At 52.0% G+C, this 24,850-nt stretch overlaps 5 protein-coding genes and 1 pseudogene across 5 annotated transcripts; 3 read left to right on the top strand and 3 right to left on the bottom strand.

Moving 5' to 3' along the window:
• Positions 1 to 5,969: 5,969 nt before the first annotated feature.
• SAPIO_CDS5855 (uncharacterized protein) lies at positions 5,970 to 8,280 on the top strand (the record flags this gene model as incomplete). The annotated part of the gene is made up of 6 exons (XM_016788096.1): positions 5,970 to 6,073; positions 6,269 to 6,402; positions 6,465 to 6,559; positions 6,655 to 7,323; positions 7,736 to 7,990; positions 8,101 to 8,280. The coding sequence occupies 6 exons, from the start codon at positions 5,970 to 5,972 to the stop codon at positions 8,278 to 8,280; spliced, it is 1,437 nt and encodes a 478-aa protein (XP_016642412.1).
• Positions 8,281 to 8,661: 381 nt separating this feature from the next.
• On the bottom strand, positions 8,662 to 9,918 carry SAPIO_CDS5854 (annotated as a pseudogene; the record flags this gene model as incomplete).
• A 677-nt stretch (positions 9,919 to 10,595) lies between these two features.
• On the bottom strand, positions 10,596 to 14,649 carry SAPIO_CDS5853 (Pre-mRNA-splicing factor rse-1; the record flags this gene model as incomplete). The annotated part of the gene is made up of 4 exons (XM_016788095.1): positions 10,596 to 10,622; positions 10,696 to 11,983; positions 12,210 to 14,289; positions 14,406 to 14,649. The coding sequence occupies 4 exons, from the start codon at positions 14,647 to 14,649 to the stop codon at positions 10,596 to 10,598; spliced, it is 3,639 nt and encodes a 1,212-aa protein (XP_016642411.1).
• A 370-nt stretch (positions 14,650 to 15,019) lies between these two features.
• SAPIO_CDS5852 (mRNA processing protein) lies at positions 15,020 to 16,717 on the top strand (the record flags this gene model as incomplete). Its single annotated transcript, XM_016788094.1, has 3 exons — positions 15,020 to 15,869; positions 15,925 to 16,582; positions 16,684 to 16,717. The coding sequence occupies 3 exons, from the start codon at positions 15,020 to 15,022 to the stop codon at positions 16,715 to 16,717; spliced, it is 1,542 nt and encodes a 513-aa protein (XP_016642410.1).
• A 537-nt stretch (positions 16,718 to 17,254) lies between these two features.
• SAPIO_CDS5851 (uncharacterized protein) lies at positions 17,255 to 21,080 on the top strand (the record flags this gene model as incomplete). Its single annotated transcript, XM_016788093.1, has 6 exons — positions 17,255 to 17,738; positions 17,815 to 18,607; positions 18,818 to 18,872; positions 19,275 to 19,418; positions 19,940 to 19,998; positions 20,642 to 21,080. 6 exons carry the CDS (start codon positions 17,255 to 17,257, stop codon positions 21,078 to 21,080), a joined length of 1,974 nt encoding a protein of 657 aa, XP_016642409.1.
• A 1,680-nt stretch (positions 21,081 to 22,760) lies between these two features.
• On the bottom strand, positions 22,761 to 24,623 carry SAPIO_CDS5850 (uncharacterized protein; the record flags this gene model as incomplete). Its single annotated transcript, XM_016788092.1, has 2 exons — positions 22,761 to 24,006; positions 24,073 to 24,623. The coding sequence occupies 2 exons, from the start codon at positions 24,621 to 24,623 to the stop codon at positions 22,761 to 22,763; spliced, it is 1,797 nt and encodes a 598-aa protein (XP_016642408.1).
• Between the last annotated feature and the right edge of the window lie 227 nt (positions 24,624 to 24,850).

Genomic DNA, 24,850 nt, shown 5'->3' with positions numbered 1-24,850 from the left:
CAGATGAGAGAACCACGACTCGAGACGGCGTACTATACCGGGCCGATGGCAAGCCGGGCCACAGCGGGCAGATAATGGGCACAAACTATCTATTCCAAAGTCTTCGTTGTCGATCGAAAGTAGATTTGGAGAGAGTGTAGGTGTCTCTTTCTCGGGCATTCGCCGTGGGAATTGGACAGAGCAAACGCGGCACCTTTAAACTGAGGTGGAATATATTAAGCTCCCTTCACTTACCTGTGAGATCTCTACCTTCGGGAACCCGCATCGATATCCCCAAACAGGCTGCGAGATCGTCTTAGTATATCCTGGCGACTAACTTGATTTGAAGCCGCCCAATCCCTAAAGATGAGAAGGGAGAGCTGGGGATTCGGAGGGCTGCTGAGTGCAAGGTAAGACCTGCCAGTCATCCTGGCGTGGCCATATTCCCTTCCTCTTCTGACAACACCTTGGTACTGCCAGTATCTTCTTCCCATTATATTCTGCCGGATCTACTGTGAACGGCAGGTATGTGTTCGCGTATTCTCCCTCGTCCTCGTCTATCTCAAGGATGTTAATTTGTAGCACCTCCGGATAGTGCTCGTCGGAGGGAACGAGGTGATCGAACGTGACGCCGTTATAGTCGATTTTGCTGGGCATTATAATTTGTTAGCGGCTTTGGTAAAGAGACTCGAAGTTCGTAATGGTCAAGTGTACTCTTACTTCTTCTGGTCCACCCAGCCTAGGTACTCATCTCTCACAATCAAGTCATTCGCGACGTGGGGACGGACATCCTGTCCATATATAGCCCGATACGCAACCTTTGCGAGCTCGGGGCCAGCTGGCTGCGGAAATATGGGATCGCATTTTCTACGGCGTCCAGTCATACGTGGAGGATGCTCCTGGCCGATCCTGGCCAATTCTTGGTCACCAATCCCATCTCCGAATCGTCAGTGTACATAAACTGCGCCATGCGCTTGACAACGTTGCGGCGTGGAAATCATCTGCATTGAGCATATTTGACCTTGACATCGCACGAATCCGACATTACCTCAAGGATCTCCACAGTGCCCTCCACGTTCTTCGAGAAGGTTTTAAAGTGCTGGAATCGGAAGCTGGTGCATCCTTACCCCACCCTTGTGATCATTCCGCCCTCCGGAGCTTCTCTGGGTGGATTGAACAGGTGTCGTCGATTCGAGACTTGCCTCTAGATCCCGCTCCGGAGCCCCTTGTCTGGCTTGTTCGATGGGCCCTAGAAGCTAAGCGGGCGTACCTGGCGAACCTAAGGGACATCTTCTGTGCCGACAGCCTGCGGTGGCCGCGCTGGATCTACGCGATTCTCAAATTGGGCCGGTACGCAGCTGCTTCCATGGCGTTGCTACAACTTGCTTCAGAAGTCCCCCATCTCTTCAACCCAATGCGCCTTGAGACAGTGGCTTCCCCGAAAAAAACTAAGTTCGATGTGGTGATTGCATGTCTCTGCGTCGTCGGGCTGAGCTGGAGGGAACCGTGCATATCATTGTTTAGCGAATGCCTTCGTCAGCTAGCAACGAATAATTGCTGCTTCATACAGATAACTCTTGCTCATCCAACCCACAGCCCTAACTAAATTATCCATTTCAACTCTTTGGTTTCCCCGTAGAAGTCCGGAAAGTTGCGCGTCTGCTCAAGAACGGCAAACGGCTGATATCTGCCCGCGTTTACGCCGATGGAGGTGTTAGATATTCCCGCCAAAAGTACAACAGGGCACAGGTAGGAAGAAACTTTGCTTTCAGAAGACCTAGTAGCTTCGGTATCTAGGTGAGCGCTGGACGTCACGTAGCTGTGGATTGGTGCTTGAGCTTTAGCGGAGGATGGGTTTTGAAGAACAGGGAAATCATTGACTACATCTGGTATACTTCACTCATACTTTACTCTGCTAATGAGGAAAGTCGGCGATGGATCCTTATTCATTCTCAACAAATTTTCAAGTCCTACGATTTCATCATAGTAGACGCTGCCGCCCGAGAACTGCTTCTTGCGGGTTATACTCACAACTACTCCGACTCTCTTTTCCGTTTCTTTGTGTTTCCCCGCAGAAGCTCTCGCAGCATATCGCGATGCGAGCCTAAGATTTTCTGTGCAGACGAGATCTCTCGCCACATGGCATTGTCGCATCCTAGCCCCTCTATAATTTGTGTAGACACAGACAAGACCTCGTTGATCGTTTGCAAATCAGCCATCCGGGTCGAGCTCAGCGTGCTTTGTCCGCCCAGAAGATTTCTTTCAGCTCCGATGACGCGTGCCATGGCCTTGACGAGGGGAAGGTGAAGAGCTTCGTTCTTCGTAAACCATACCGCATGACCTGGGTCAGCATTCCGAGTTTTGTACAGGCGATTCAGCGCTTCCGTGCGACGACGAGCTGTGCGCAGAGGCTTCGCGGCAGTTGGCGCGGGCAGACAGCTGTTGTCCCAGTCGATCTTAGGTAGGGGGTAAGTCCCCTCGGCATATTGACGCCAGTAGGAGAGTTCCAGTGGAGACATATCGGCAACCGCGACCTTCACAGGATCGCGTTCCTGGTTTGTGGAAGCTGCGTAGTGAGTTACGACTGCGATGCTTCGCCCACGACGAACAGCGTCGGCTAGTGCTATCAGTTTCCGTCCAACGACGACGATTGAGTCGCCGATTTGAGGAATTGGCAAGCAATCGGGGTTGCTTGCGGACCTAGAGGGCTCTCCTTGCGTTGACGCTCCCGTCTCCATGACGAAATGTTGGCTGGCGGCGGAAAATGCCAAAAGTGCGGGCCGCTGGTGGGTGCGGGCCACTTGAGTTAAAATCACTGGTGTGAAGAGAAGGGAGCCACTGGTGAAAAGGATATGGGGAGCACGGACCACCTATGACCCGCTCGTGAAAGTCCAGCGCTTGGGATCCGTTGTCATCTTTTCGTTTTTGCTACTTTAAGAACTCTAGATCTAGCTAAGTTGTCAGGTCCAGTGGTATTGACATTGTAAAAATCATAGACACCGTACCAAGTCAAGGATTCGTCATCGAGGAAATCAGGTATTCAAGTATCTTCGTCCGATGGGGCGCTAAAAAGGCTGGCTAATTGCTAATTGTAGGGGGCCTCTATTGCCGCGGGGCAAGGGCCTACGACACCACTGCAATCCCAAGTTTAGCACCAGCCCACACTCGGAGCCCCCGTGAGAATCGATTCACGTTGCGGATTTCATGACGCCAGAACAGCTTGGTAGGACCACGAGAAAGATATCTTTGGTACGTATCTACCGGTAGAAAATATAAATATCCGAAATCTAGATTCTGGTCTTAGTATTTGCGAACTATGATCGTCCATGAGTGAATTAGGAACGACATTCCAAGCCACACGACCGAGACCCTCTAGCAGATAAGTTTAAGATGGATATAAGTTGCTTTGAGGGAGGACGGGTAATTATCTTGTCTAATGGTCTGAGGCCTCAGTAGCCGGCGCTTTAACCTATGTTATCATCGTTAATACTTATACTGTCAAATAATATATCTTTGCTATTCCCTTTACCCACTATTTAATCTCTTATCTCAGCTAGTTCTCCGTTGTTAAGCTTCATCACCAAAGCCTATGTAGCAACTCATCCGTTGCCGATGTGGACGCCTATCCTCCCAAAGCTTCGTAACATGTGCTGTTATCTCCTCCATTCTTGTGAGTACATGGCCTAGCTCCTGACGTACTGACGCGTTGTCTCTGCTCGCAGGAAAACTTATATCAACCGCCGTGTCGCCAGCTAACAAGTAACATGCATATTCAATCGTGAGAAGTCGCTCTGCGAATACCTGGCAAACGCCTGGCCAATCGACGACTTCGTAGATAGGCAGAAACCATGAAGCCCTTTTCAGTAATTTGTTAAACTGCTTGAAAACTGGGATGAGGGATGCCCTGGCCTGATGCTCGCGGTGTTCTGTCGAATCTAGGTATTTCTCCATATGTCTGAACCACTTCTCATGCCAGGTTTCCAGTTTATAGCGCCTGCGTTCTCCCATCACAATATTCGGACCAGGTAATTGATGTTGTGGTAGGAAGCAGGACATTAGTACCACTTCCAAAAACTTTTCTAGACACCTCGTATTCTCAGATACTGCGAATAGTGGCCCTGGGGCAGGCACCTCCTCTAATATAGAGACATCAAATCTCCCATGTAGCTTATCACATGCCTCACAAATCGACTGGAATAGCTTCTCGCGCATGTCGGCATCGGTCTTGTTATGATTTACTGAGCGACTTGGGTGCATCGCATAAACAATTTCAGTCCCGTGATGACGTTGTCCGATGCGCGCCTGCGGCGTATCTATCCAGGCTTTAAGCGCATTTGTTGCATCCTACATTTTCTTAGCTCATTTCCTTCCAAGTTATAGCTCGGGATATTTGCATACGTCTCCCATGCACAAGAGGACTTCCGGTTTTTTTGCTTCAATGGCCGAGAATATGAGGTCGTTGAGCGCTTCCCATTCACTATCCCTAAGCGTAGGCTGTAGTCTCTTAGGAAGGAATGGTCGTAAGTCAAGGACCGAGACGTCGTCTTTGAGGATTAAGTGTCCCTTGGAACCAATTTGAATGCCTTCGCTTAATGAATCCAGAGTGTTGCAGGTTGCGATCACACTATTGATACCCTTATCCCATGGATGATATGAACGTGGTTCTGTCAAGAGGACGAAGAGTCCTCCGGGAATGAAAGGTCTGGCCAATGTTTTTGTGACCACAAGCTCATCAAGCGGGATTCTATGTGCCCGAACATTTTCTGCGAAAGACACGATCTCATCGAAGGCTTTCTCATATGTTTTCGCGACTTCTAGGCCAAGGGTGATGCGAGATAAGCCAGCGGCAAGTTCATCCATCCTTAGAGTGGATAATGTACGAAGAACTATATATAAGTGAGTGCTTAAGGGAGCGCAGAGCAAGACAGTTACGGCGTAACTGATCGGTTGTCAGCTACAGAGCCGGCGACAACGATGCGCTTCAAAGAAGCTGAAACCTCAGCCACCTGGGAGAAGTCCAAAGCGAAACGTCGATTCTGGCACGGAGGCGACGTCGAGGAAGAGGGGAAACACAGGCAGGAGAACGATGGGCGCTGGAAGTAAGTTGATTCTGGGCGGACTGGTCTTTCTTTTCCGTATACAGAGCAATACGTAAGATAAGGTGATTTAGACATCTTTTCCCAGGATCAAACGGGGCAGAAAAGAGGGCGGTCTCAAGCCACGCGGCGGGTGAGGGTCTCCGATTTTGTGCACGACCTTGGCAGCCAATGGATTATGTGAGCAGCGACCAATCTTGATCTTGGATCTCGTCTTGAGGTAGGTTTATATTGGCCACTACCGCTATCCCTAGTACCGAACTTAGTCATTATCGGCCTTGTGGCCTAATGGTAAGGCGTTAGATTTCGGCTCTAAAGATTGTGGGTTCGAATCCTACCGGGGTCGCTTGACAAGTTCAATGCTTTTTTTTGCCGTTCCTGGCGTATGTTGTCCTGAGCCGATACCAATGGCGTTTGGATTTGGATAGTGAGAACCGGCGATCTCATTTTTTTTTTTTTTTTCTCACCTTATCGTTTCTTTCTTTTTAGATCGAGGATCAAGGCTGCTCTGGATTTCTCTCCGTAATTAGAATACTTCTTGTCACTCTTTTTTTTTACCTTCTTTTTCTTCCCCCCTCCCCCCCTCTCTCTTCCTCTTGTTTAGTTTGTATCTGCATTTCCCTCGAGGCTCGGCTTGAAGCGGTGAATCAGTTCTTTGTGACTAGCTCCACGGCTCTTATCAATTCTTACCCGCAGACTTCCTCCTCCCTCCAGTTCTCCTCCCCCGACCAACCTCTCCCACGCATAGCGATTCTTTTTTCTTCTTTTTTCTTTTTTTAGAGATACCCGACTAGAACTCCCGTCATATTCTGCGCTGCCCCGACCCTGGGTGGAATTGAGTTTGTTTCGTTCAATTTTCTGCGGTCATCTAATTTTTAACTTGGACGAGGCGACATGTCGGCCTCCCTCCCCGGTATCAGGGCCCTGCCCGAGTCCCAGTATGATTTGAGCACTTATTGGGGTCGGGTGCAACACGCCGCAGGACTTTCTGACCCGAGGTGAGACGGAATTCGTAAAAGCCAATTGGAGAGAGAGACAGTGCGGGAGATGTCGCGCCGAGCCCGTGTCGAAGCTTGTAGCGTCGCCAGCGACATGTGGTGCCCCATTGACTCACTCTGCCTATATGTATCAACATATCAACGCATATACACATGCGACGATGGCTAACAGTTGCCTTTGCGATGGCATTCCAGGACTCTATTTGCCGGAAAGACGGGACTTGAGAGAGCAAGGAGCCTTATAGTTGACTACAAGGAGGGTCGTGCCCAACACATGACTCCGGAACTATGGCAAGCCAAGAAGATCGTCGACTCAACTCTTCATCCCGGTATGAAGCGACTCCAAATGTTGTCAATTGCGCGCCCCGCGAACACTACTAACTGTGGGTAGACACCGGCGAGCCGATCTTCTTGCCGTTCCGCATGTCTTGCTTCGTGCTTTCCAACCTGGTTGTCACGGCGGGCATGCTTCAACCTGGGCTTGGGGTATGTACCGTGTCTCTGCAGGCACTCCTTCAAGCACGCTTCGAGCGGCATTGAGTCGCAAGCACAGGCGGCGTCGAGCTAACAACGTAACCCAGACCGTGGGAACGATAGCATGGCAGGTTGTTAACCAGTCGCTAAACGTGGCCATCAACAGCGCCAACGCGAACAAGTCCTCTCCGCTAACCTACCAACAACTCGCCCAATCCTACGCCATGGCCGTCACCGCCTCCTGCTCCGTCGCCGTCGGCCTCAACAAGCTCGTGCCACGGCTCAAGCGCGTCTCTCCCGCCACCAAGACGATCCTCTCTCGCCTGGTGCCCTTCGCGGCCGTTGCGTCCGCCGGTGCCCTCAACGTCTTCCTCATGAGAGGCGAAGAGATGCGCAAGGGTATCGACGTCTTCCCCGTGCTCTCCGACGCCGACAAGGCCAAGCTCGTTGCCGAGGGCAAGTCGGAGTCCGACGTGCCTTCGCTCGGTAAGAGTAAGAAGGCGGCGACTATCGCTGTCAGCGAGACTGCCCTTAGCCGAGTGTTGAACAGCTCACCGATCATGGTTATCCCCCCTCTCATCCTTGTCCGCCTGCAAAAGACCGAGTGGCTCAAGCGCCGACCTCACTTTACCATCCCCGTAAACCTCGGTCTTATCCTTGGCACATCGTTTGCTGTGTTGCCGCTTGCTCTGGCTGCGTTCCCGCAGCGACAGAGCATTAGGGCGGATAGTTTAGAACCTGAGTTCCATGGCAAGGGAGGGAAGGACGGACTCGTTGTTTTCAACAGGGGTATTTGAGCTTAGCATGCGTGGTTAATCTTTCATATAGATTTGTATCCATGATTAGAATTGTATATATATATATTTTCTGAACTATTTCTTGGCATTTGCTGTTGTTGATTTCAAACATGAAACCACCACGATGCGCGTGCAGAAGGATGAAGTTCGGGTGTCACAGCACATCTCCACGGAAGAGGTGCTGCTTGAGCTTGGAACACGACAACTGTAAACCTAGCATCAATTCTACTGGATTCTTGCAGATTGGAACATCCAGACAACGAGAGGAGGAAGTAATTAATTCTCCATTTGGGACTCTAAATTTGTGAGAGTACTCAATTGATCCATCTTGGTTCATGAAGTCGACGCTCTCGGAGACCAAGCTATACCACGTGACGACGTGACGTCTAAGTGCAAAACCCCTGCTCCAAAAATTTATCCTTCAAGCTCGGAGCTCAAAGAACAACCTCAACCGAAAACGACCATCTGCAAGTCTTCGTCGCCGTATAACAACGTCGCATTCCGCACCCTCAGATTCTCCCTCTCGAAGTTCGAAGTTAGCTTCCCTCCACATATACCCGGAATGGATTCCACAGCCGTCAAGAATGCTGTTATGCAGCAGGTCCGCACCGAAGCCAGCGTCGCGAACGCGCAAAAGCTCATGAACGTACGTGTATCCCAAATTCTCGCCATATGGGCTTTTCCCGAAACCTGTTGCCAGGGGACCAGAAAACGATTGATGGTCCGTTTTGGGTCTAACATATTTGGGCAATATAGAACCTCAAATCTAGCTGCTTCGAGAAGTGCGTCCCCAAGCCCGGCACCTCCCTCTCGAGCACCGAATCGACCTGCGTGACGAACTGCATGGAGAAGTACATGGCTGCCTGGAATCTCGTCAATTCGACCTACATTGCGAGGTTACGTGGAGAGAACGCTAAGAACGATAGCTTCGTATAAGTTCGTTTATCTATTCCGAGGGGGATTGGCTGGACGAGCATATAGAGCAGCTCAGCGAATGCCTGCTGGGTGTTTTCAGGCGATTCGTTTGTAACCATATCTCATGAAGATTTGGAATGTTGGATTTCCGGACCGAATTGTACGATTGGGGGGGGGGGGGGGGGTATGTATATCAATATCGTGGGTTCATTTTGGGTTCAAACAAACTCCATAGACAACCTTTGTGACACTAGCGACAAAGACAAAAAACAGGAATAATATAGATACGGCAGCGGATGAAACCAGGCTGCTAATTGAATCTATTACTCTCCAACGTACCCCATATTTTCTTTTCGTGGTTATCATTACAGTCATATAATACAAGCAAAGAGGCAAAAATCACTAAGCCTCAGTACCCTTCTTCTTCTTCTCTTCCTCCGCTTGCCGTTTTCGCGCAAGATACCTCTCCCGTGCACTCGAGATATCCGTCTCCGTCTTCTTTGACTTCGTCAACTTCTCAATCGTCTTCTGCTTCTCCTCCTCTTCCTCCTCCCTCGACCTCTTCAGAGACTCGGCGAGCTGCTCCTCCAGCATCTTCGACTGCCTCTCGATCATGGCCCGCTTGCCGCCACCGGCGCCGACAAATCCTCGGCCTTGGGTCCGGCCCCAGTCTCGTTCTCGTTGCGACGACGACCTGCTTTCGGCATCCTTCTTCGGCTCCGGCTTCTTGACCACGACGTTAAGACCTCCTTTCAACAGCTGCCTCTTGTCCACAATCTGACCGTCCTCATTGACGGTAACAGAAACCCCTTCCTTCTTCATCTCCCAAGCAAGTTCCGCCTCCGTCTTCTCCTTCTCCTCCGCTTCCTCTTCCTCCCCGGTCTTTCCAGACCTCGCCTTCTCCTCCGCCGCCTTCACAATCTCCGCCCGTTCCTTCTCCTCGCGATTCAACAAATCCCTGTAAAAAGCAGTCATCCCCCCGCCCTTATTTTTTCTCGCCTCCTCCTCTTCCCTCTTCTTCTCCTCCTCTTGCAACCGCTTATTCTCCTCCTGCTGCCTCTTATACGCCGCCGTCACGAACTTCTCCTTGTCCGCGAACTCCTCCCCTTCCGCCTCCCTCTCCCGAGCGATCCTCTTCTCCTCCGCGATCTGCTGATCCCTCTTCCGCACCGCCGAGGCCGCTAGCAATCCGCTCATGTACTTGGGTCTCCGATCCTCTCCCTCCTCCTTCTTCGCCTTTTGCGGCTTCATCGTCTCGTATACCCCGTCGTAGTCGTATAAGCTAGCGTCTACTTTTGCGCCTTCCTCGGCGTTCTTCCGCGCTGATAGCGCACCAGATAAATCTCCAAACATCCCCTCCGGCACACTCTTCTTTTTTAACGTCGGCGGTTTCGTCGGCGGCGCGCCATTCTTCTTCTTGGATTTTCTCGCGCCTGGTTCCGGAGAGGGCGCCCGCTCTGCTGGTATTGTTGTTAAGCTTTCGTCTAGCACGTCGATCTCTACAACGCTCTCGAAGCCTTGCGCCGTGGCAGTGGCGGCCGGCGCTTTGGATTCTGTGTCGGAGTCGGAATCGCCGCCGAATGCTTTCCTCTTGCCTGGTGCGGGTTTGGATGCTTTCTTGGATAGGCGCAAGCCTAAGGAGAAGCCTGAGTTGCTCATTTTTCGTTCGTTCTGTTGATGTGATCTGCTGCCTTGTGGTTGTAACGGCTTCAAAAGCTTTGGTGGCGAGCTTGGAAGACCGGCTCGGCTTGAAGTCAAGAGGCGACAAGGGCGACGCCAGCTTCTGAACTTGTCCTAAATTGCGCCAGGCGCTATCTTCACCTACAAAGTCACGTGATCAACAGCAGAAGGACCCAGTAAAGTAGACTGGATTGGGCTATTTTAGTGATGAAGATAATACCCCAACCACTACACTACCACTAGAAAGGTCCTGAAGAGCTAGTGACAAGACGTTAAGTTCGATTGACCAGTGTCAGACTCCTCGCTCTTAACAAGCAAGATCAGATGAAGACGACGCCTTGTTCAAAGATACGGAAGCATGTTTCGCTTCTAACTAGTTTACTAATTTCATTAAGCGCGATTTTGGGGATCATCATCATTAAAAGCCTATATACATGACCATTCCCTAAAAATATCGGGTCACTAACGAACTTGACCCGCCGTTTGAATCCTCTCCAGCCTGGTATTCATCGTGTCAAAAGTGAACCGTCCTGCTCCCCAAGAGTATCAAATCACCCTTCGCCAAGATCCATTGTACAGGTATAAGAAGCAAACACCACACCATTCCAGTTGCATGAAAAAGCCCTCGATAAAAGCAGACCATCGATAACGGTTAATTAGAAAGCTGAGCGTGTCCGGACGTCCTGTAAGGAAAGGGTTTGTTAGCATGTAGCTAGGGGAGGGGGACAATGGTTACTAAAAGGGAACTCGACATACCGAAATTTTCCTCTCGATCTCCCGGACGGACCGGTCCAGCTCTCCCGCAATCATCTGCTTCTTGTCGTTGGGAAGGAGGGCGTACCGCTCGCAGAGGTCACCATCGATGACACCCTTGACAGGAACGTAGTAGCCACGGTAGATAAGATGATCCCTGCCAGCCAGAGGTGGATCTTCGCTCCTCATATGTGTCTCCAGAGTCTGGAAGAAATCGGCATCCTCGCGGCTGACAAAGGGAATTAGAGCCCCTATGGAGCCGTTAATTCCAGACCAGAGTATAATGTCCTGGCCGCCAACAACTAGGTTGGTCTTGGTGATGCTTGTGGGAATGTCCTGAGTGTAGAAGTGCGCCATGAGATCCAGCCGATTTGGCGCGCCGTGGAGGTAGTCCCGAGAGTGAAGGAGGTGTACGCCGGTTGCATCCTCATCTGCCTCCTCACTCGCCTGGAGTGGGCAACGAAGAATGTATAGGTTGCCAAACTTGTCGCCTCCGGCCACTGATTCGTAGTCCACCATTGTCGTGCAAGTCACCCAACGCGAGATCGTATCATCTGCAAAGGGAATGAGCTTGTTCGCCATTGGTTTGTACGCGACGTAGGTGATCCCTTGCATCACATCACCCACAACGATGCGGTTATGCTGTACGTTAAGGGACACGATGAGATGGGCCGAGACGGTAGCCTGCGCCTTCCTGAGCATCTGTTTCATGCCAAGGTCGTAGATGCGCAGCGTCTTCCCGATGGCCACAAGCAATTTGCCCTGGAAGGCGAGCATTGCACTGGGAGGCTCCTCAACCTTGGTCTGGTGAATGAACTCGAGCTCCTTACCTTCCTCGTGGAAACGGTATACATGTATGTATCCTTCAGAGAACTGGCGAGGGTTGAGAATCATGTCCTTGCCAGTTCCTACGACAAGGAAAGGTTCCTGATCTTGGCTGGCAAATGGAATAATAGCAGTACAAGTGGCAGCTTCGTTATTCTTGAAGTCGATGGTCTGCGTTACTCGTGGCTCATCTCCCAATGGATCCACGGCATTGATGCATGACGCCCAGCGGCCCTTGCCTCTCGGATAGCCGAACTCAGTAGGGGGTAAAACTGTGCCGTCTCCATTTACAACCCCGGGGTCGGCCAGCAACTGCTCACGGAGCTCTGGTGGTAGGGTATTGTTGTCTGCTTCGATTGTGTAGAGAATAGGGTGCTCGGGGTGTTTGACGAGCTTTTTAGGGGTATATGTAAGAGGAACAGACTTCTGGATCAGAGTCTCACCTAGTTTTTCGATGGAGAAGATCCTAAGCCGAGCTCTTGTTAGTTCACATCCTCAATTTCGATGGAATGACAAGTGTCGGGATAGAGAAAAAGAACAGAGTTGGGTGCGTTTCAGAAGGAACAATTAATGGTAGTCCTCATTGCCTTTGTTTGTTTGTTTAAAGAGGCAAATAGGATCCCTTTTATCATCATGTAGCACTTGACAAGGGGGAAACGGCATAGAAAGTAAGGGGAAGGGTATCAACTTACCGAAGCGATTGACCTTGTATACCAACAATACCCTCCTCACACTGCTCGCTTGTGAAGTTCCAACCCCATTCTAGATCAACATAGTTTAGGGGTGTAATAACAAAGCTCTTGGAGATTGGATCTGCGTAGCCCAGCCAAGGTCGTGAGCTCAAAGCCAGAACACATGTCTGGCCCTTAACAGAGACCTGGGATAGTTTAACAGGGCGAGGACCAAGGAACTTCTGCCTCGTGTCCGTTAACTCGCCCGTGACTTCGTCGAGAACTGTCCGAAGATACACCCCGGAGTGCAACCCGATGTGAAGATAGAGGGTAGATCCTCCCGAAGAGGAATCGTACATGGCCATAATGGATAGAGATGATGGGGCTGCAGTCAAAGCCTGAACCGACCGGCTTTCTAATGTCGAATCCGGGTCGAGACTGAGGATACGGATAGTGCAATCGTCACATCCTACTGCCAAGAACGAGCTTCGCCGTCTGCCTTCAGGGACCTCGCCAAGGCTAAGGCAAGTAACAGTGCCATTCATTTCCTTTTTCTCATCGTATTCCGCTAGGGAGCCGTCAGCGTCCATTTCGAAGTAAACGATTTCGCCCGAACTCAGGGCGATCGCCACTTGATGGCTATTGGTCGCTGCCGCCACAATGGAGCGATGCTGGGGTGCTGCCCACTCTTGCACCTCCCCGCGGCAGATGTGCCTGATGCCCTTGGGATGGACCTGGATGAGGCCGTCCTCGCCCAGGAGTTGCGCAGCCAGCGTCGGGACTGATGTCAAGAAACCAGAGTTGTTTACTTGCTCAACAGTTTCGCCGATGCTGAGGACAAAAGTCCCGTTGGTGAAGGAAAGAATGATGTAGGCGTCGTATTGGTCCCCGCGATTAAGCTTGAGAGTCCAAACAGCAGACGGGATACCTGGGACCTCAGAGGCGACGATTTCTTCCACCTCAAGTCCATGTTTTATCATCCTAAAAGTACTCCTCGCACCGCTTCCACAGACGGTGTAGATTTGAGGCGCATCCTCATCTGTCAGATTGGCGACTTTGCAGTCAACTAGGGGGTTCATAGAGTCCACGCTGTCCACCAAAGCCAAGTTCTCCGCTGGTCTCGGATGGAAATAGACGGGGTCATAGGAAGCATTGGGGTCGGCGGGGAAATTATCGCTGGAGAATTCAGGCTCATCGTCATCATCTCCAAGCTTCTCAAACTGGTAGAATTGATGATTGCCAGCCTGACTGGTAACGTAGAGGAAGCCACTTTTCAGGATGCACAGACTTGTAGCGAGGGGTACGGTATCGAAATATTTGATCTTCAGCCGCCTCACTTCACCAGTCGGGTTACCGTCGTCGTCCTCAACCATATCGATTGTGACTTTAAATAAGTCGCCATCTTCGGTCTGCAGCAGGAAAAAGAAAGCTCCTGCGCTTCCCTTCAACTTATGCATCACTCCGGCGACGATGTTGCGCTTCCTCGAAGGATCCTCGGTGGCACCCCGCCTCCGGGGAATGGGAACACGGAAGGGGTCCTGGTTCGAGTGACGATAAGTAACGCTCTCTTCACCGCAGACTAAGACTCCACTAGGGCCGTCATTCCCTCCAGGGACCTGGAATAACATCGCTGCCGTACGGTCTACGGGCTCGGACCATTTTCGAACCACATGATTGAGACCAAGATCGAGCTCGTAGTATACCAGATGAGGCTCGATCTCGTCGACAGCTTGGCCGGTCGGGTCCTGATCAGCCTCGGTATAATCTGTCTCGAGAGCAGCGAAGACGGGGTTGGCGTAACCGACGTCTAACGCAGTCATCGAGAGCACGTGGACACCGGGCTTGTGGGCTTCGAGAGGAGAACTAATGGTCAGGGCAGCCTGGGCATTTCGGTTCAAGACGTAGACAAGCTTGTTCTTCTCAACTGAGGCAATAAGGCAAGCTCTTCCCTTCGGGTCGCACGCAAGGTACTCCCCGGGAATTACTCTTCGGACACCAGACTTTCCGAACGTTTCCAAATGCACTCGCGTGAAGCAGTTTTGCGCAGGAATGTATTCGAGGATGGTAATTCTTCCAGAGTCAGTGGCGAGGATGAGGTAGTCTATGAGACGAAGTGTTTAGCATTGTGTACCTTCCGCTAGCCGGCACCTAAACAAGATGCTCAAAAAACTCGTCACTAGGGAATCAAGAAAAGATAGGGAAAGGGCTGTTGCATACCTTTGCTACTTCCAGCTAGCCTGAAAGCTGCCATCGACCGGATGATACCGAAGATATCGTGGGATAGAAGCGTGATGATCTTCCCTTGGGTAGGGTCAGGACGAAGGAGAACGAGACGTGAGCCCGATGAAGTCACAATGTGCTGCTCCTTGGTGCCCGCGAACTGACCGACCACAGCCTGTGTGATGTGAGTGGGTGGCTGGATGGTCAGCGAGTAGAGGAACATGTTCGACGTGGTCGCCATGGTTGCGATCGTCTCAAGAGCCTTTAGGGCTCTTGAAATGGAGAGACGCTTGGTTCGAGATGAGGAGAAATTCTGCAGTCGCCGCTCCTCTAGGTTGAGGTAGGCATTGAATCCACAGTGAAGGAGTCGAGTCGTAAAAATTATGGCTGTTTTTGATTAGGTCTCCACATCGCCCCGATTGAAGCAAATGGTCGCAAAAAATTGGCCCGAGAGGTCAATGTATCCCATAAACGCATAACATCCATCGGAGAAGGAAAATCATCACCCCACAGTGTCCCGGAGCTTTTCCTTCACGAGTCGACAGTGACTTGGAAGAGTTCAGACACCAACCCAACCCTCAATTGTCGGGATTTTTGCGCCGCTCCCAGCCATGTTTCGACCGGTAGACTCGGCCGTGAGGCTGGCCATGTCCAGGACCTCTCGGCGGTACTTCTCCGCTGCGCGCAACCTAGCTAAATCTACTGCTTCCACGACTCCCGCAAGATCCAGATCAGTCCACTCGACGACGCGACAGCTCCCCGACGGCATCGTTCCAAGTTGTAACCTAGCTGCGCACACGCAACAAGTTCCGAGGCATTTCTCGACATCCCGTTCAGTTGAGAGGGAGGCGGCGGCGGCGGAAAGCGAAGTATCTGATGCACATGGGAGAAAACCCAGACTCCAGAAGAACGATCTCTTCCACCCATTTTCGACATCTCCGCTGCCCGAAATAAGGAGAAAGGCCGAGTTCATAAGGCAGCACGCCTACTGCCCGCACCCGGACCACCGATTGACTCACTTGCCTACGGTAGCGCCCAAGGAGGAGGACGCAACTAAGCAAGGCGGCAGCTTAGCACCGGCTCATGTGCACTTCGAATGCCCGGATTGTGGTATTCCTGTGTACTGCAGCGAGGGCCACTGGATGGACGACTACGAGGCGCACCTTGAGATTTGTGATACCCTGCGAGAGATCAACGAAGACGAGCATGATCTGAGGTCTGGTCGGGTCTTCCCCGAGTTCCAGTTTGGTGCAGAGCAGCTTCCGGAGGCGGTTGTGAATTTGCTGAACTGGGATACGTTTATGTATTCTCGGCAGTATGCAGCCATCCATGAAGAAAGGGCTATGCGGCACGCTACCAGGCTTCTCACGTATCCGGTTACCATCGGAAGCGTCCTCCACGAGTTGTCTCCGTACAATATCAGAAACCGTGTTACTGCGGAAGGGTTGAAGAGTTTTAGTGGTAAGTTCATTGTCCAGTCTAGTCGACTTCGGGATGCCGTGACTGACAATCATAGCTCTGCGTTATTCGCTTCACCCGCCGAAGTCCGGAGGAGGAACAGACATCAAGGGTCTTAGACCCACCCCGCCGCCGATGAGAATCTTCATCCTTGGTGCCCGAGCTGAATCCTCCCTCCCGCGCAATGCCTGGATGGAGCTTGCGCATCTGTTCCCCGACTCGAGGCTCCACCTCATCTTCATCGGTCCGGAGAGTATGGCAAACCGCGACGACGAGTTCCCGTTGCCAGAGAGGACACCGCAGAACCCCTTCGGTATGGTTGTCGAAGACCGCGTAGGCCAGAACCTGAAGATCAGCACCATCGTGGACTACTACCACACGATCCACAAGACCGGATACTTCACGCCGTACGATCCCTACTTTGACTGCTTCGTGCTCTTCCACCCTGGTCTTGGACATCCCGCCAGCAGTCACGAGTGGACAGAAACTCTGCCTATGCTCCTAGAGACTAAGCTCCCAATCATTTGCACCGGATACACGCAGTTCGACATGCAAAGAGACATCGACTGGATACATGAGACGGCTCGCGGCGAGTTCGATATGCTCCTCGAGCCTGGTGAGAATCTCTTCCGAAGTCTCAAGTGGGACTTGAACGATCTCGATCCCCAGGACGTCAGCTGTGGTAACTGGGGTGTTTGGGCATTCCGTGGAAAGAGGTAAGCCCCCCGTCCCCCTTGTCCCTCTTAATCTTCACCCTCGACCTTGGTGTCAAGGGGCACTGCCATAATTTAATTCATTGCTAACCCTGAGATTATAGATACGAGACTACGAGAAAGGAGGATGCTGCTTAGGCTTGCGTGTAAGAGTGGGTGAACTGTACAATCTTGTTGGAGCGCCGGTGAAACTGGAGTCGGACGGCCTTACATACCGTCCCTTGTATTTTACATGTGGTAATTTCACCAGGATAGACATATATTATAACTACTCTGTTAAAATAGACTCGTCACTCACGTTCGTGTGTTCAATGAGAATTAGTTTCTGCCCTTGGAGTGTAACCACTCTTGAGCCCCATCGGGCTCTTTTGTCAGCCTTGCAGAATTTCGGGCCCACCTATTGCTGCGTTTAGCGCACGGCTACAGCGCATCAGCCCCTGTAGCCCTGCACTGTGCCGCCCTGCAGAGTCGAACCGCGCAAACGTCACCAGCACACGACACACGTGTACTACCACCACATCGCCGCTCTTCAACCGACCGACCATTTTCTATCAACGCCGCAGACTACGTATCGCACCTCTGCGTTCTTCCGATAGAGATCCGTACGAACGATCATACGCCGCCACCCCAGTCTTTCTAGTGACATGGCAGCGTGAGAGCTGCTCAAAGGTTGTCATGGCAGTGCCTGCCGCCCCGCCGAAATCATCGACTCCGAAGCCATCGTCGCACTCTCGGACAACATCCCAGGCCTCATCTCGCAACTACGCAGCCTCCGCTCCGGTATCCAGGCGAGGCCCCCGTTCCACCGCGCCAGACTATCTATCCGACAAGGCCACAGCAGCCTTTATTCGTCGCACGCTCTGCCCACAGCAGAATGGCGACGCGGGACGCAATGCGGCGGCCCCGATTGAGGAGCTTCTGCCACCTCTGACGAGTCGAAACGACGTCGACCTCCAGCTCTACGCATTCTTGGCGGTCATACTAAAGGAGTTTGTGCAAGCGTGGTACAGCAAGATCACCCCCGACGAGACCTTTGTGGCCGAAATTGTACAGATTATTGCGCACTGCACAAGAGCTGTGGAACAGAGACTGAGGAAGGTCGACTTGGAGAGCTTGCTGCTAGATGAGATTCCCGACCTCCTTGATAGACACATTACTGGTACGGCCATCTCCTTGCCTTGACACACTCCCCTTCTTCTTGCAAAATTGCTAATTATTCGTTCTTTTCCATCCAGCTCGTCGTGCCGCCCGGAATCCAATAGCGCGACCACCGATAGAGGTTCACCCGCGCGAGGTCTATCACTCCCTCTGCCCACTCCCCTACCTCTCGCCCGTCCCTACCCCGGATAGCCCCGAAGCTGTGGAATTACAACGAGAGAACGAGAGGGCGTACAGGCAACTGCTTGTCCGGGCTGTCCTTGCCATTCTGCTGCCCACCGAGGATCTCGAGAACCCCTGCCTAACATCCCTCGTCGGGGAGATTTTGTCCGAGACGATCATCGGAAACGTCATCGCGAACAAAGCATCTCAGCCGTGGCTTATATGGGAGGGACTCGCTATACTCGCCAGGAATATCACCGAGGGGAAGAGACGCCGGCCCAAGCGACGAGACAACGATCAGCCAAGCTCCGCCTCAGCTGGCCGGGGCTTCTCAGCCCAAGGGCTCCTGTCTTCTGTTATTCATTGGATGTTTTTAGCCTTCGTCTCGATCCAATTTCTTGTCACAACGCTAGTGACTGCCTCCTCATTTCCACGAAGAGGAGGCCGCAGCTTTAGCGAAAATGGAGATCTGACGAGTCAAAGCAGTCCCGACTATACGAGCACGCCCGACGCCTCCTCCCTCGAAAAGGGTGATCCAGTCACATCAGCCAAGGTCCCTCTTGTGGACTTCAGGATATGGCCATGCATAGCGAATCTAATTGAGCTCCAGAGTCGTATGCCTTGGCTAGCCGGTACTCTATCAATGTTGCAACTGGGACTATTGGATGGTCCTGGGAGGATTGGGGATGTGGATAGAACCATGGATAGGTAAGCACACCCCTCTTTTACAGGCTCTTCGTCTCCGACCCCCTTCCTTGCAAGCGAGCCGTCCCCCTATTTTTTTGGCTTTATCACCATGTTGGTTCCGCTCCGAAGCAGGGATTTACAAGGGTACCGCATGACTGGATGGTCACTGGGTCTGCTCCTGTTCCAGTGAGCATTTGAGATTCGGAATCTCATTAGAATGGCTTGTGTCAGCGAGACGGGATCTCATGCACCTTCCTTTCACGTTTCTACCCTCGTTTCTACCATGGTGTGTCTACCCATCGACCAGCCAAGTGTTTAGATTGTGGGTGTGGTTGTCAGCTGCAACCAGCCTTGGTAGGCCAACCTCCGCAGGAGAAATCGCTCTCCTGACGACGCCGGTTGCCGGCGATTGGTGGCGGGCTTTTCCGCCCCGGAAGCTCCCAGCGAACCAGGACATCTTGCGATGAGTCCTCTGCCAAGATTCACGGGCCCCCTCCCCCCACTGAAGAAGCTGGCCGAGTCTGGTTGAAGAGCTTCACGAGAGTCATTTTCTTCCCAACTTTAGTGCGAAACAGTCATGAACTTGGCGCGAGAATATCGTCTCCCCCCCTCCATGCCGCATGGCACTATGCCTAGGGAGTGGCTGCTCTCGTTAAAGGTCCACCCGTTCCGTCTCCTTGCTTCCTAGGCCATAAAAGTCTCGACCAATCTTGGCGCGAAATCGCCATATTCCTCTCCCATTGCCTTCTTGGTGTTGGGGTCCGAGTTTGACCCGCAACCGCCTAATGCAGCAGTATCAGCGTTTACGCGCCCAGCAGTTCGCACCGGTTTGGTGAGCCATCTTGGTTGGCCCACCCGTCCACAATCCCGCTCGCTCGTCCCACTCATTGACAGAGCTCAGCATTGGGACTCCGATTACCTTTAAATGCACCCCTTTCTTCCATCACATCCTCGTCCCCTCGAACATGCTGCAGAGGTCGCTATCTGCGGCACTAGCCTCGGCGCCGATCCGGCGCCCGAACCCACAAAGGGGGGCCGGATACTGAAATCCCATCGTGCAAGTGCCAATTACAGAGGATTTAGAGGATGCGAGGCTTGGGAACGGCATTCGGACCAACTTGGCGTTCCCTAAAAAACCACTCAATCCGTCTGCTATTGCAAAGTGCAGGCACCCCCCCGGCTGCACCTCCTCCACAAAGCATATCGCTTCACCCTCCGATGGAGGGTCGCGGATGCCGGACAACGGGCTCTGTGCTCCCCCATTTGCATCATAACTTTACGCTGTGCCCCGCAATGGCCTGGCCCTGGAGCAATGGGCAGTTTCTACTAGCTAGGGTCTTTCTTGTGCATCAGACACCAAACGCCCCCTCCCTCAACCCATCTACCACTGCACCCGAGGCACACCGACCGACGTGCGTTGTGCCCCCCCCCCGACCTTCTCACTGGCTCTCCCTGCAAAGTACCGGTACCTGTTCCTCGATCCTGTCTTTCGGGGAGGTACTTTGCTGAACAACAAGCGACCCTTCCACTAAAGTTGCCCATTTCCGTCCTCGGGAGATGCAAAGATGGTTGATCACCCAACGGCTGGCTAGGATCTCGGAGAGAGAGGCCCTAGCCTTTTTCTTGCCTGTGCCGGTTCTTCCAGTGTTCGGCATTGCACCTATGCCTAGAGCTAGACACTTGCTACGGCCGCTACTGCTCTTGCTACTGCGAAATCATTTCACATCAACTCATGCATTCCCGTCGCGGGTATTCCCCTCTCTGCCTCTTTCTCCGGCGTCTTCGCCTTTGATAATTTTTTGATCCCTCTGCTCCATTTGACAAGACCCCTAGGCCTTCTCCTCTCCTACCCTTTTGGCCTCCTTTTGCGGTCTTACAGCATGCTCACCTCGCGTAAACACCACTGACCCCCACGCGACCCAAGTCAAATCTGCCCATAAACAACATTGATGCTTCTCCCTCCCTTCGTTCTTGGCACCCTCTCCCCAGAAAAATGGAGGCTCTGAAACTTTTTATTTTGTCATGACATGGCTAACCAAGAAAACCGCCTTCTAGGACCCTCTCTCACCTCCTCCACCAGCACGTCTTCGACCCCTCCCGCCTCCCCCCACTCCTCCGCTCCCTTCGAGCCGCCCTCTTCCCAAACAACGCCCCCGGCACGCCCACCCTCTTCCCCCCTACTTCGGACGAACAACTGCTCGCCCTCCGCCGCCGCTCCGCAGCCTCCCTCGCCTCCATCTTCCCTCCCTGGCTCACCTCGCTCTATTTCGCCGGACGCCCACCCTGGACGTCGGCCGCCACCAGGCCCGCTAGCTCGAACGGGGTTGACTCTGAGGTCGTCGATGCCATTGACGACTCCTTGCTCGATGTGTTTGCTGATGAATACTGTAATAAGCACCTTATGTATAGTGTTCTCGAGCTTGTACTCGTGCGTCTGATGCCCGAACTCACGGAGAAGCGGGTCTCGGAGCTGTGGGAGGAGAGACTTAACTGATCTCCGGAGAAGCGAATTCTTCTTCTTTTGTCGTTCTCAACCTGTATATTTAGATACCCGTACGGATACAAACAGACCTATAATGTTAATAATTTTCTTCATCTTCACACCAATCTTCTCCCCAATTCCGGCTTTACAGCATCGGGACATTTTACACACACAAACACAGCATCGGCCCTGCACTTCTTCTCAACGCTAACACTCATCGTATTTTTTGAGACCGGTTATAAAAGAAAAGAAAAGGAAAGGAAAGAGAAAAACATTAAAAAAAGGAAGAAGAAAAAAAAGAGCCGGGCAACAGGAGAAAAGTAGGAAAAGGTAGAAAAAAAAAAGCTAAGAATACAGATAGCCGCCCAATATTTTTTTTTCTTTCTCTTTTCATGTGTTTTTTTCTTTCTTTTTTTCCAATCCTTGTTCATCCGTGGCGGCTTCAGAGGCATGGTGACAGAGTGTCTTCTGTAACATTCAAACCCGGACTCAGAAGGTGATTCGAGAGAGAGACTTCTCAAAGCGTAGACGAGAGGAAGGAAAACGGGATACCAGATAGCCTTGAGGGATCCTCCTTTCTCTCCCAATATGTCGTCAGCGAAAGAGGGCAAAAAAAAAAAAAAAAATTGGAAAACTGAACAAGGAAAATAATAACACGGTTGAGACCTCGCGGTCCAAGTGACTCTGTTTTGACCCAGGCGTCGTTGTGTAACCCCCATTATATGTTATCCCTTCCATATGCCCAAACCTTCCTTCCCACTCCTTTCCAGCCACTTGCGAGGATGCAGAGGCGACATGGTACCCATATTCCTGAAAGAACACAAACACACTCCCCTGACCTTATGAACATCCCGTTTCTGAAATCATAATAGTAGGAAATCCGAAATATGTAGGATACGGAAGAGATATCGGCAAGGGGAATAACATGGAAACAGAAACCAAATACCAGAACGCGAGAGACACAATGTTGCAAGAGAACCGGCGCTGACAATAATAGGGAAAGACAGCAAAAAGGAAAGGAAAACAAAAGGCAGGAATAAACTCGCTAAAATGTTCAGTCAAGGAGTGAATAACCTGAATGCAACGGAATCAAGGAATCGCATCGCCAATGACGCCCGTTAATGCAGGATATCGCCCAGTGAACCGGAAAGGCCCAGGTTGGGAGCTGATCCGACAGTCGGTGAGAAATTCGAGAAACAATCGATCTGAGACAGTATTCCAGGCTTCTCCATGGTCGCGTGAGCGAAATATCTTTCTGTGAAGAGCGACTCTAGCCTGGCAAGCAAAATCAAAACCCCAGGGAGATAACGCCATGTCCGCAGTGTTGCTAGGAATTCTCTGACGCCAGTCCCCAGAACAAAAGGATATCAGCATATTGCGCAAAGATAGAGACAGACAGCCTTCGTCGTTCGGTGAGAAATATAGATGGCATCGTTTTCGTGTAGGAGGATAGCAGTGCAGGCGCAATAAATCATTCTTCTTTTGTTCTCTTCCTCTCTTCTCTCTCCCACTTCCCTTCCGTGGTTTAGGCCCTATGGCCATAACTGATCCTAGTTGAAGACCCTCCAACGTCCGAAGTGAATGAAGAGGGGAGGGACAACAAAACCCCACTGATGTTGCGCCCTGGTTCCCGAAGAAGATGGCCCGGTAACTGCAGCACCCGACACGATGTTCCCTTCGAGTTTGGCCGCGTTAGGCCATCATCGTCTCCAGTTTGGCAGACGCTGGTGCCGGAGCGTTTGTCATCTCGACCTCTCCCCCCTCAGGAATACGGCCGAGGTTGCTTAATGTCTGCATCGATGCGCCGGGGCCTTTCATGTTCTGCGCATATTGGCGAAGGCCAACCCCCTCAAAAAAGCGAATGACTGCCATTAGGTCCTTCTCATCGTACCTCGAAACAGACTTCTGCACGTAACTGAGCGCAAGATCCAACCCTCGACGCGCATCCTCAAGCGTAGGAGAACTAGGACTCGACCCGACCCGAGGCGATGGTGGGGACATTAACTGATTGGCTGATAGGCCTGCGGCGTTCGAGCCCAAGGTGCCATTGCTGCTACTGTGGTGAAGTTGAGGCGATGAAGTTATCACGGAAGTCAACCTAAAATGCCGCGAATCAAGTTCACGGCCTGGAGACTCTAAAGCAGACGATGGTGCGGTGGACGAGATGGCGTACTTGGGTGTTGCTGGTTCTGGGTTCGTGGTTTGCTGATTTAAACACTCAATATCCAGCGTTGGGAAAGTCTGGCTTCTAGGTCGCTGAAAGTGAGACTCAGGCCCTCCGGGTAGGTGTCGTTGATCAGATGGGAGGAACCCGCCAACGTTCGAGTCTGGCGAGAAGGCAAATGGGCCAGTTGGGCTAACGGCGCTACCCGAGAAGGATGAGGTGCCTGCATCTGTGAACGCACTAGACAGAGATGTCGTACTCTGGTTATTACCACGTTTGAAAGTGTCCGACCTGAATCCAAATATGTTTGTTGATCCAAGACCATCCTTGAGTTCGTCGTCGCTCCTGGTACCCGAGAGTGGGGATGGCTGTGCTATTGGCGAGACAGGAGAGATGCCATTCGGTGCCTGCGACTGTGGCAGTAGAGGCGAGCTAATGGCTCTTTTGGCGGCGCTATTTGGTATGCTTGTTTCGGACGCTCGTCTCACGATCCTGGGTTGTCCGATTGCATGCTTTTGCTTAAATTTCTCCAGCCACGAGATTCCGAGCTTTTGGACCTGATCAGTGCCGCTCACACCATGGGCGAAGTGACGGGCTTTTTCCCAGATTTCACTATCCGTGATTTCCATTCCGGATTGCTGGGCCTTGCGGGCCCATGATGCCAGTGCCCGCTCAATGTCTGGTAGCTTCCCCTTGTTGCGTTTGACAGGTGAGACACTCCTATCCTCGGGATTCAAGTACTTGTCCTTTTGGCGCAAAACTTTGGATACGGTGCTAAGGGATAGACTTGTTAGACAGAACCCGGGTGCATTACGAGTGTTCCTGTGGGGCAGGACCTACCTTCGCTCTACACCGAACATCCGACCAATGTCCAGTTGCTTGGCAGTAGGGTTTTCCTCGTGATAGCGACACATACGTCTTCTGTCGTCATCCGTCAGCGTGCGCCGAGGTGTTGAGGTAGATGGCCGTGAGGGCTTCGGCTGGACCGGTGCGGGTGCCGCGGTAGGACTAGGAGCAACAGCTGGAATAGGCATGGGGGGCGTGGAGTAAGTGACGGGATTCGTCAACATACTCGGCCAGGCGTGCGAGGGCATTATCAACATTGGCAGCTGAGGGTGATGAGGTGTCTGTGGTGACTGTTGCGTCGATCCAGCCTGGGATTGAGATCGCTGTTGGTGAGTCTGGATAGTAGTCGGCGACGGCGCGATCCGAGCCAGAGACTCGGAGGGCAACCCCGTTGTCATGTAGTTGAAGTTTCCATAGTCTGGCAACGGACTCTGGCTGTAGGAGTTGACATCAACCCAGCCCGAACTAGAGCCATATTGAGAATTGTCGTGAGCTGGGTGAGATTCCTGGTCCATACCAGTAGTTCCAATCATTGCGTTGTGCATTGCTTGACCCCAAGTTGAATTTAGAATTCCACCTCCAGCTGATCCAGGAAATAAGTCAAAGGAGGGGGGGGGGGGGGGGGGGGGGTATGAGGAGAGCCTGGCGGTAAAGAAAGAGTAACGATCCAAAAAAAAAAAAAAAAAAAAAAACACAAAAAAACTGCGAGGACCAATAAACTCAGAAGGTCCTCTCTTCCTGACGGTTGACCCACGTGCGATAGTTGTGGAAG

The sequence above is a fragment of the Scedosporium apiospermum genome (assembly GCF_000732125.1).
Source record: "Scedosporium apiospermum strain IHEM 14462 chromosome Unknown SEQ_SAPIO_0099, whole genome shotgun sequence".
Taxonomy (NCBI): Eukaryota; Fungi; Ascomycota; class Sordariomycetes; order Microascales; family Microascaceae; genus Scedosporium; species Scedosporium apiospermum.
This window is presented reverse-complemented; position numbering and strand designations above follow the sequence as displayed.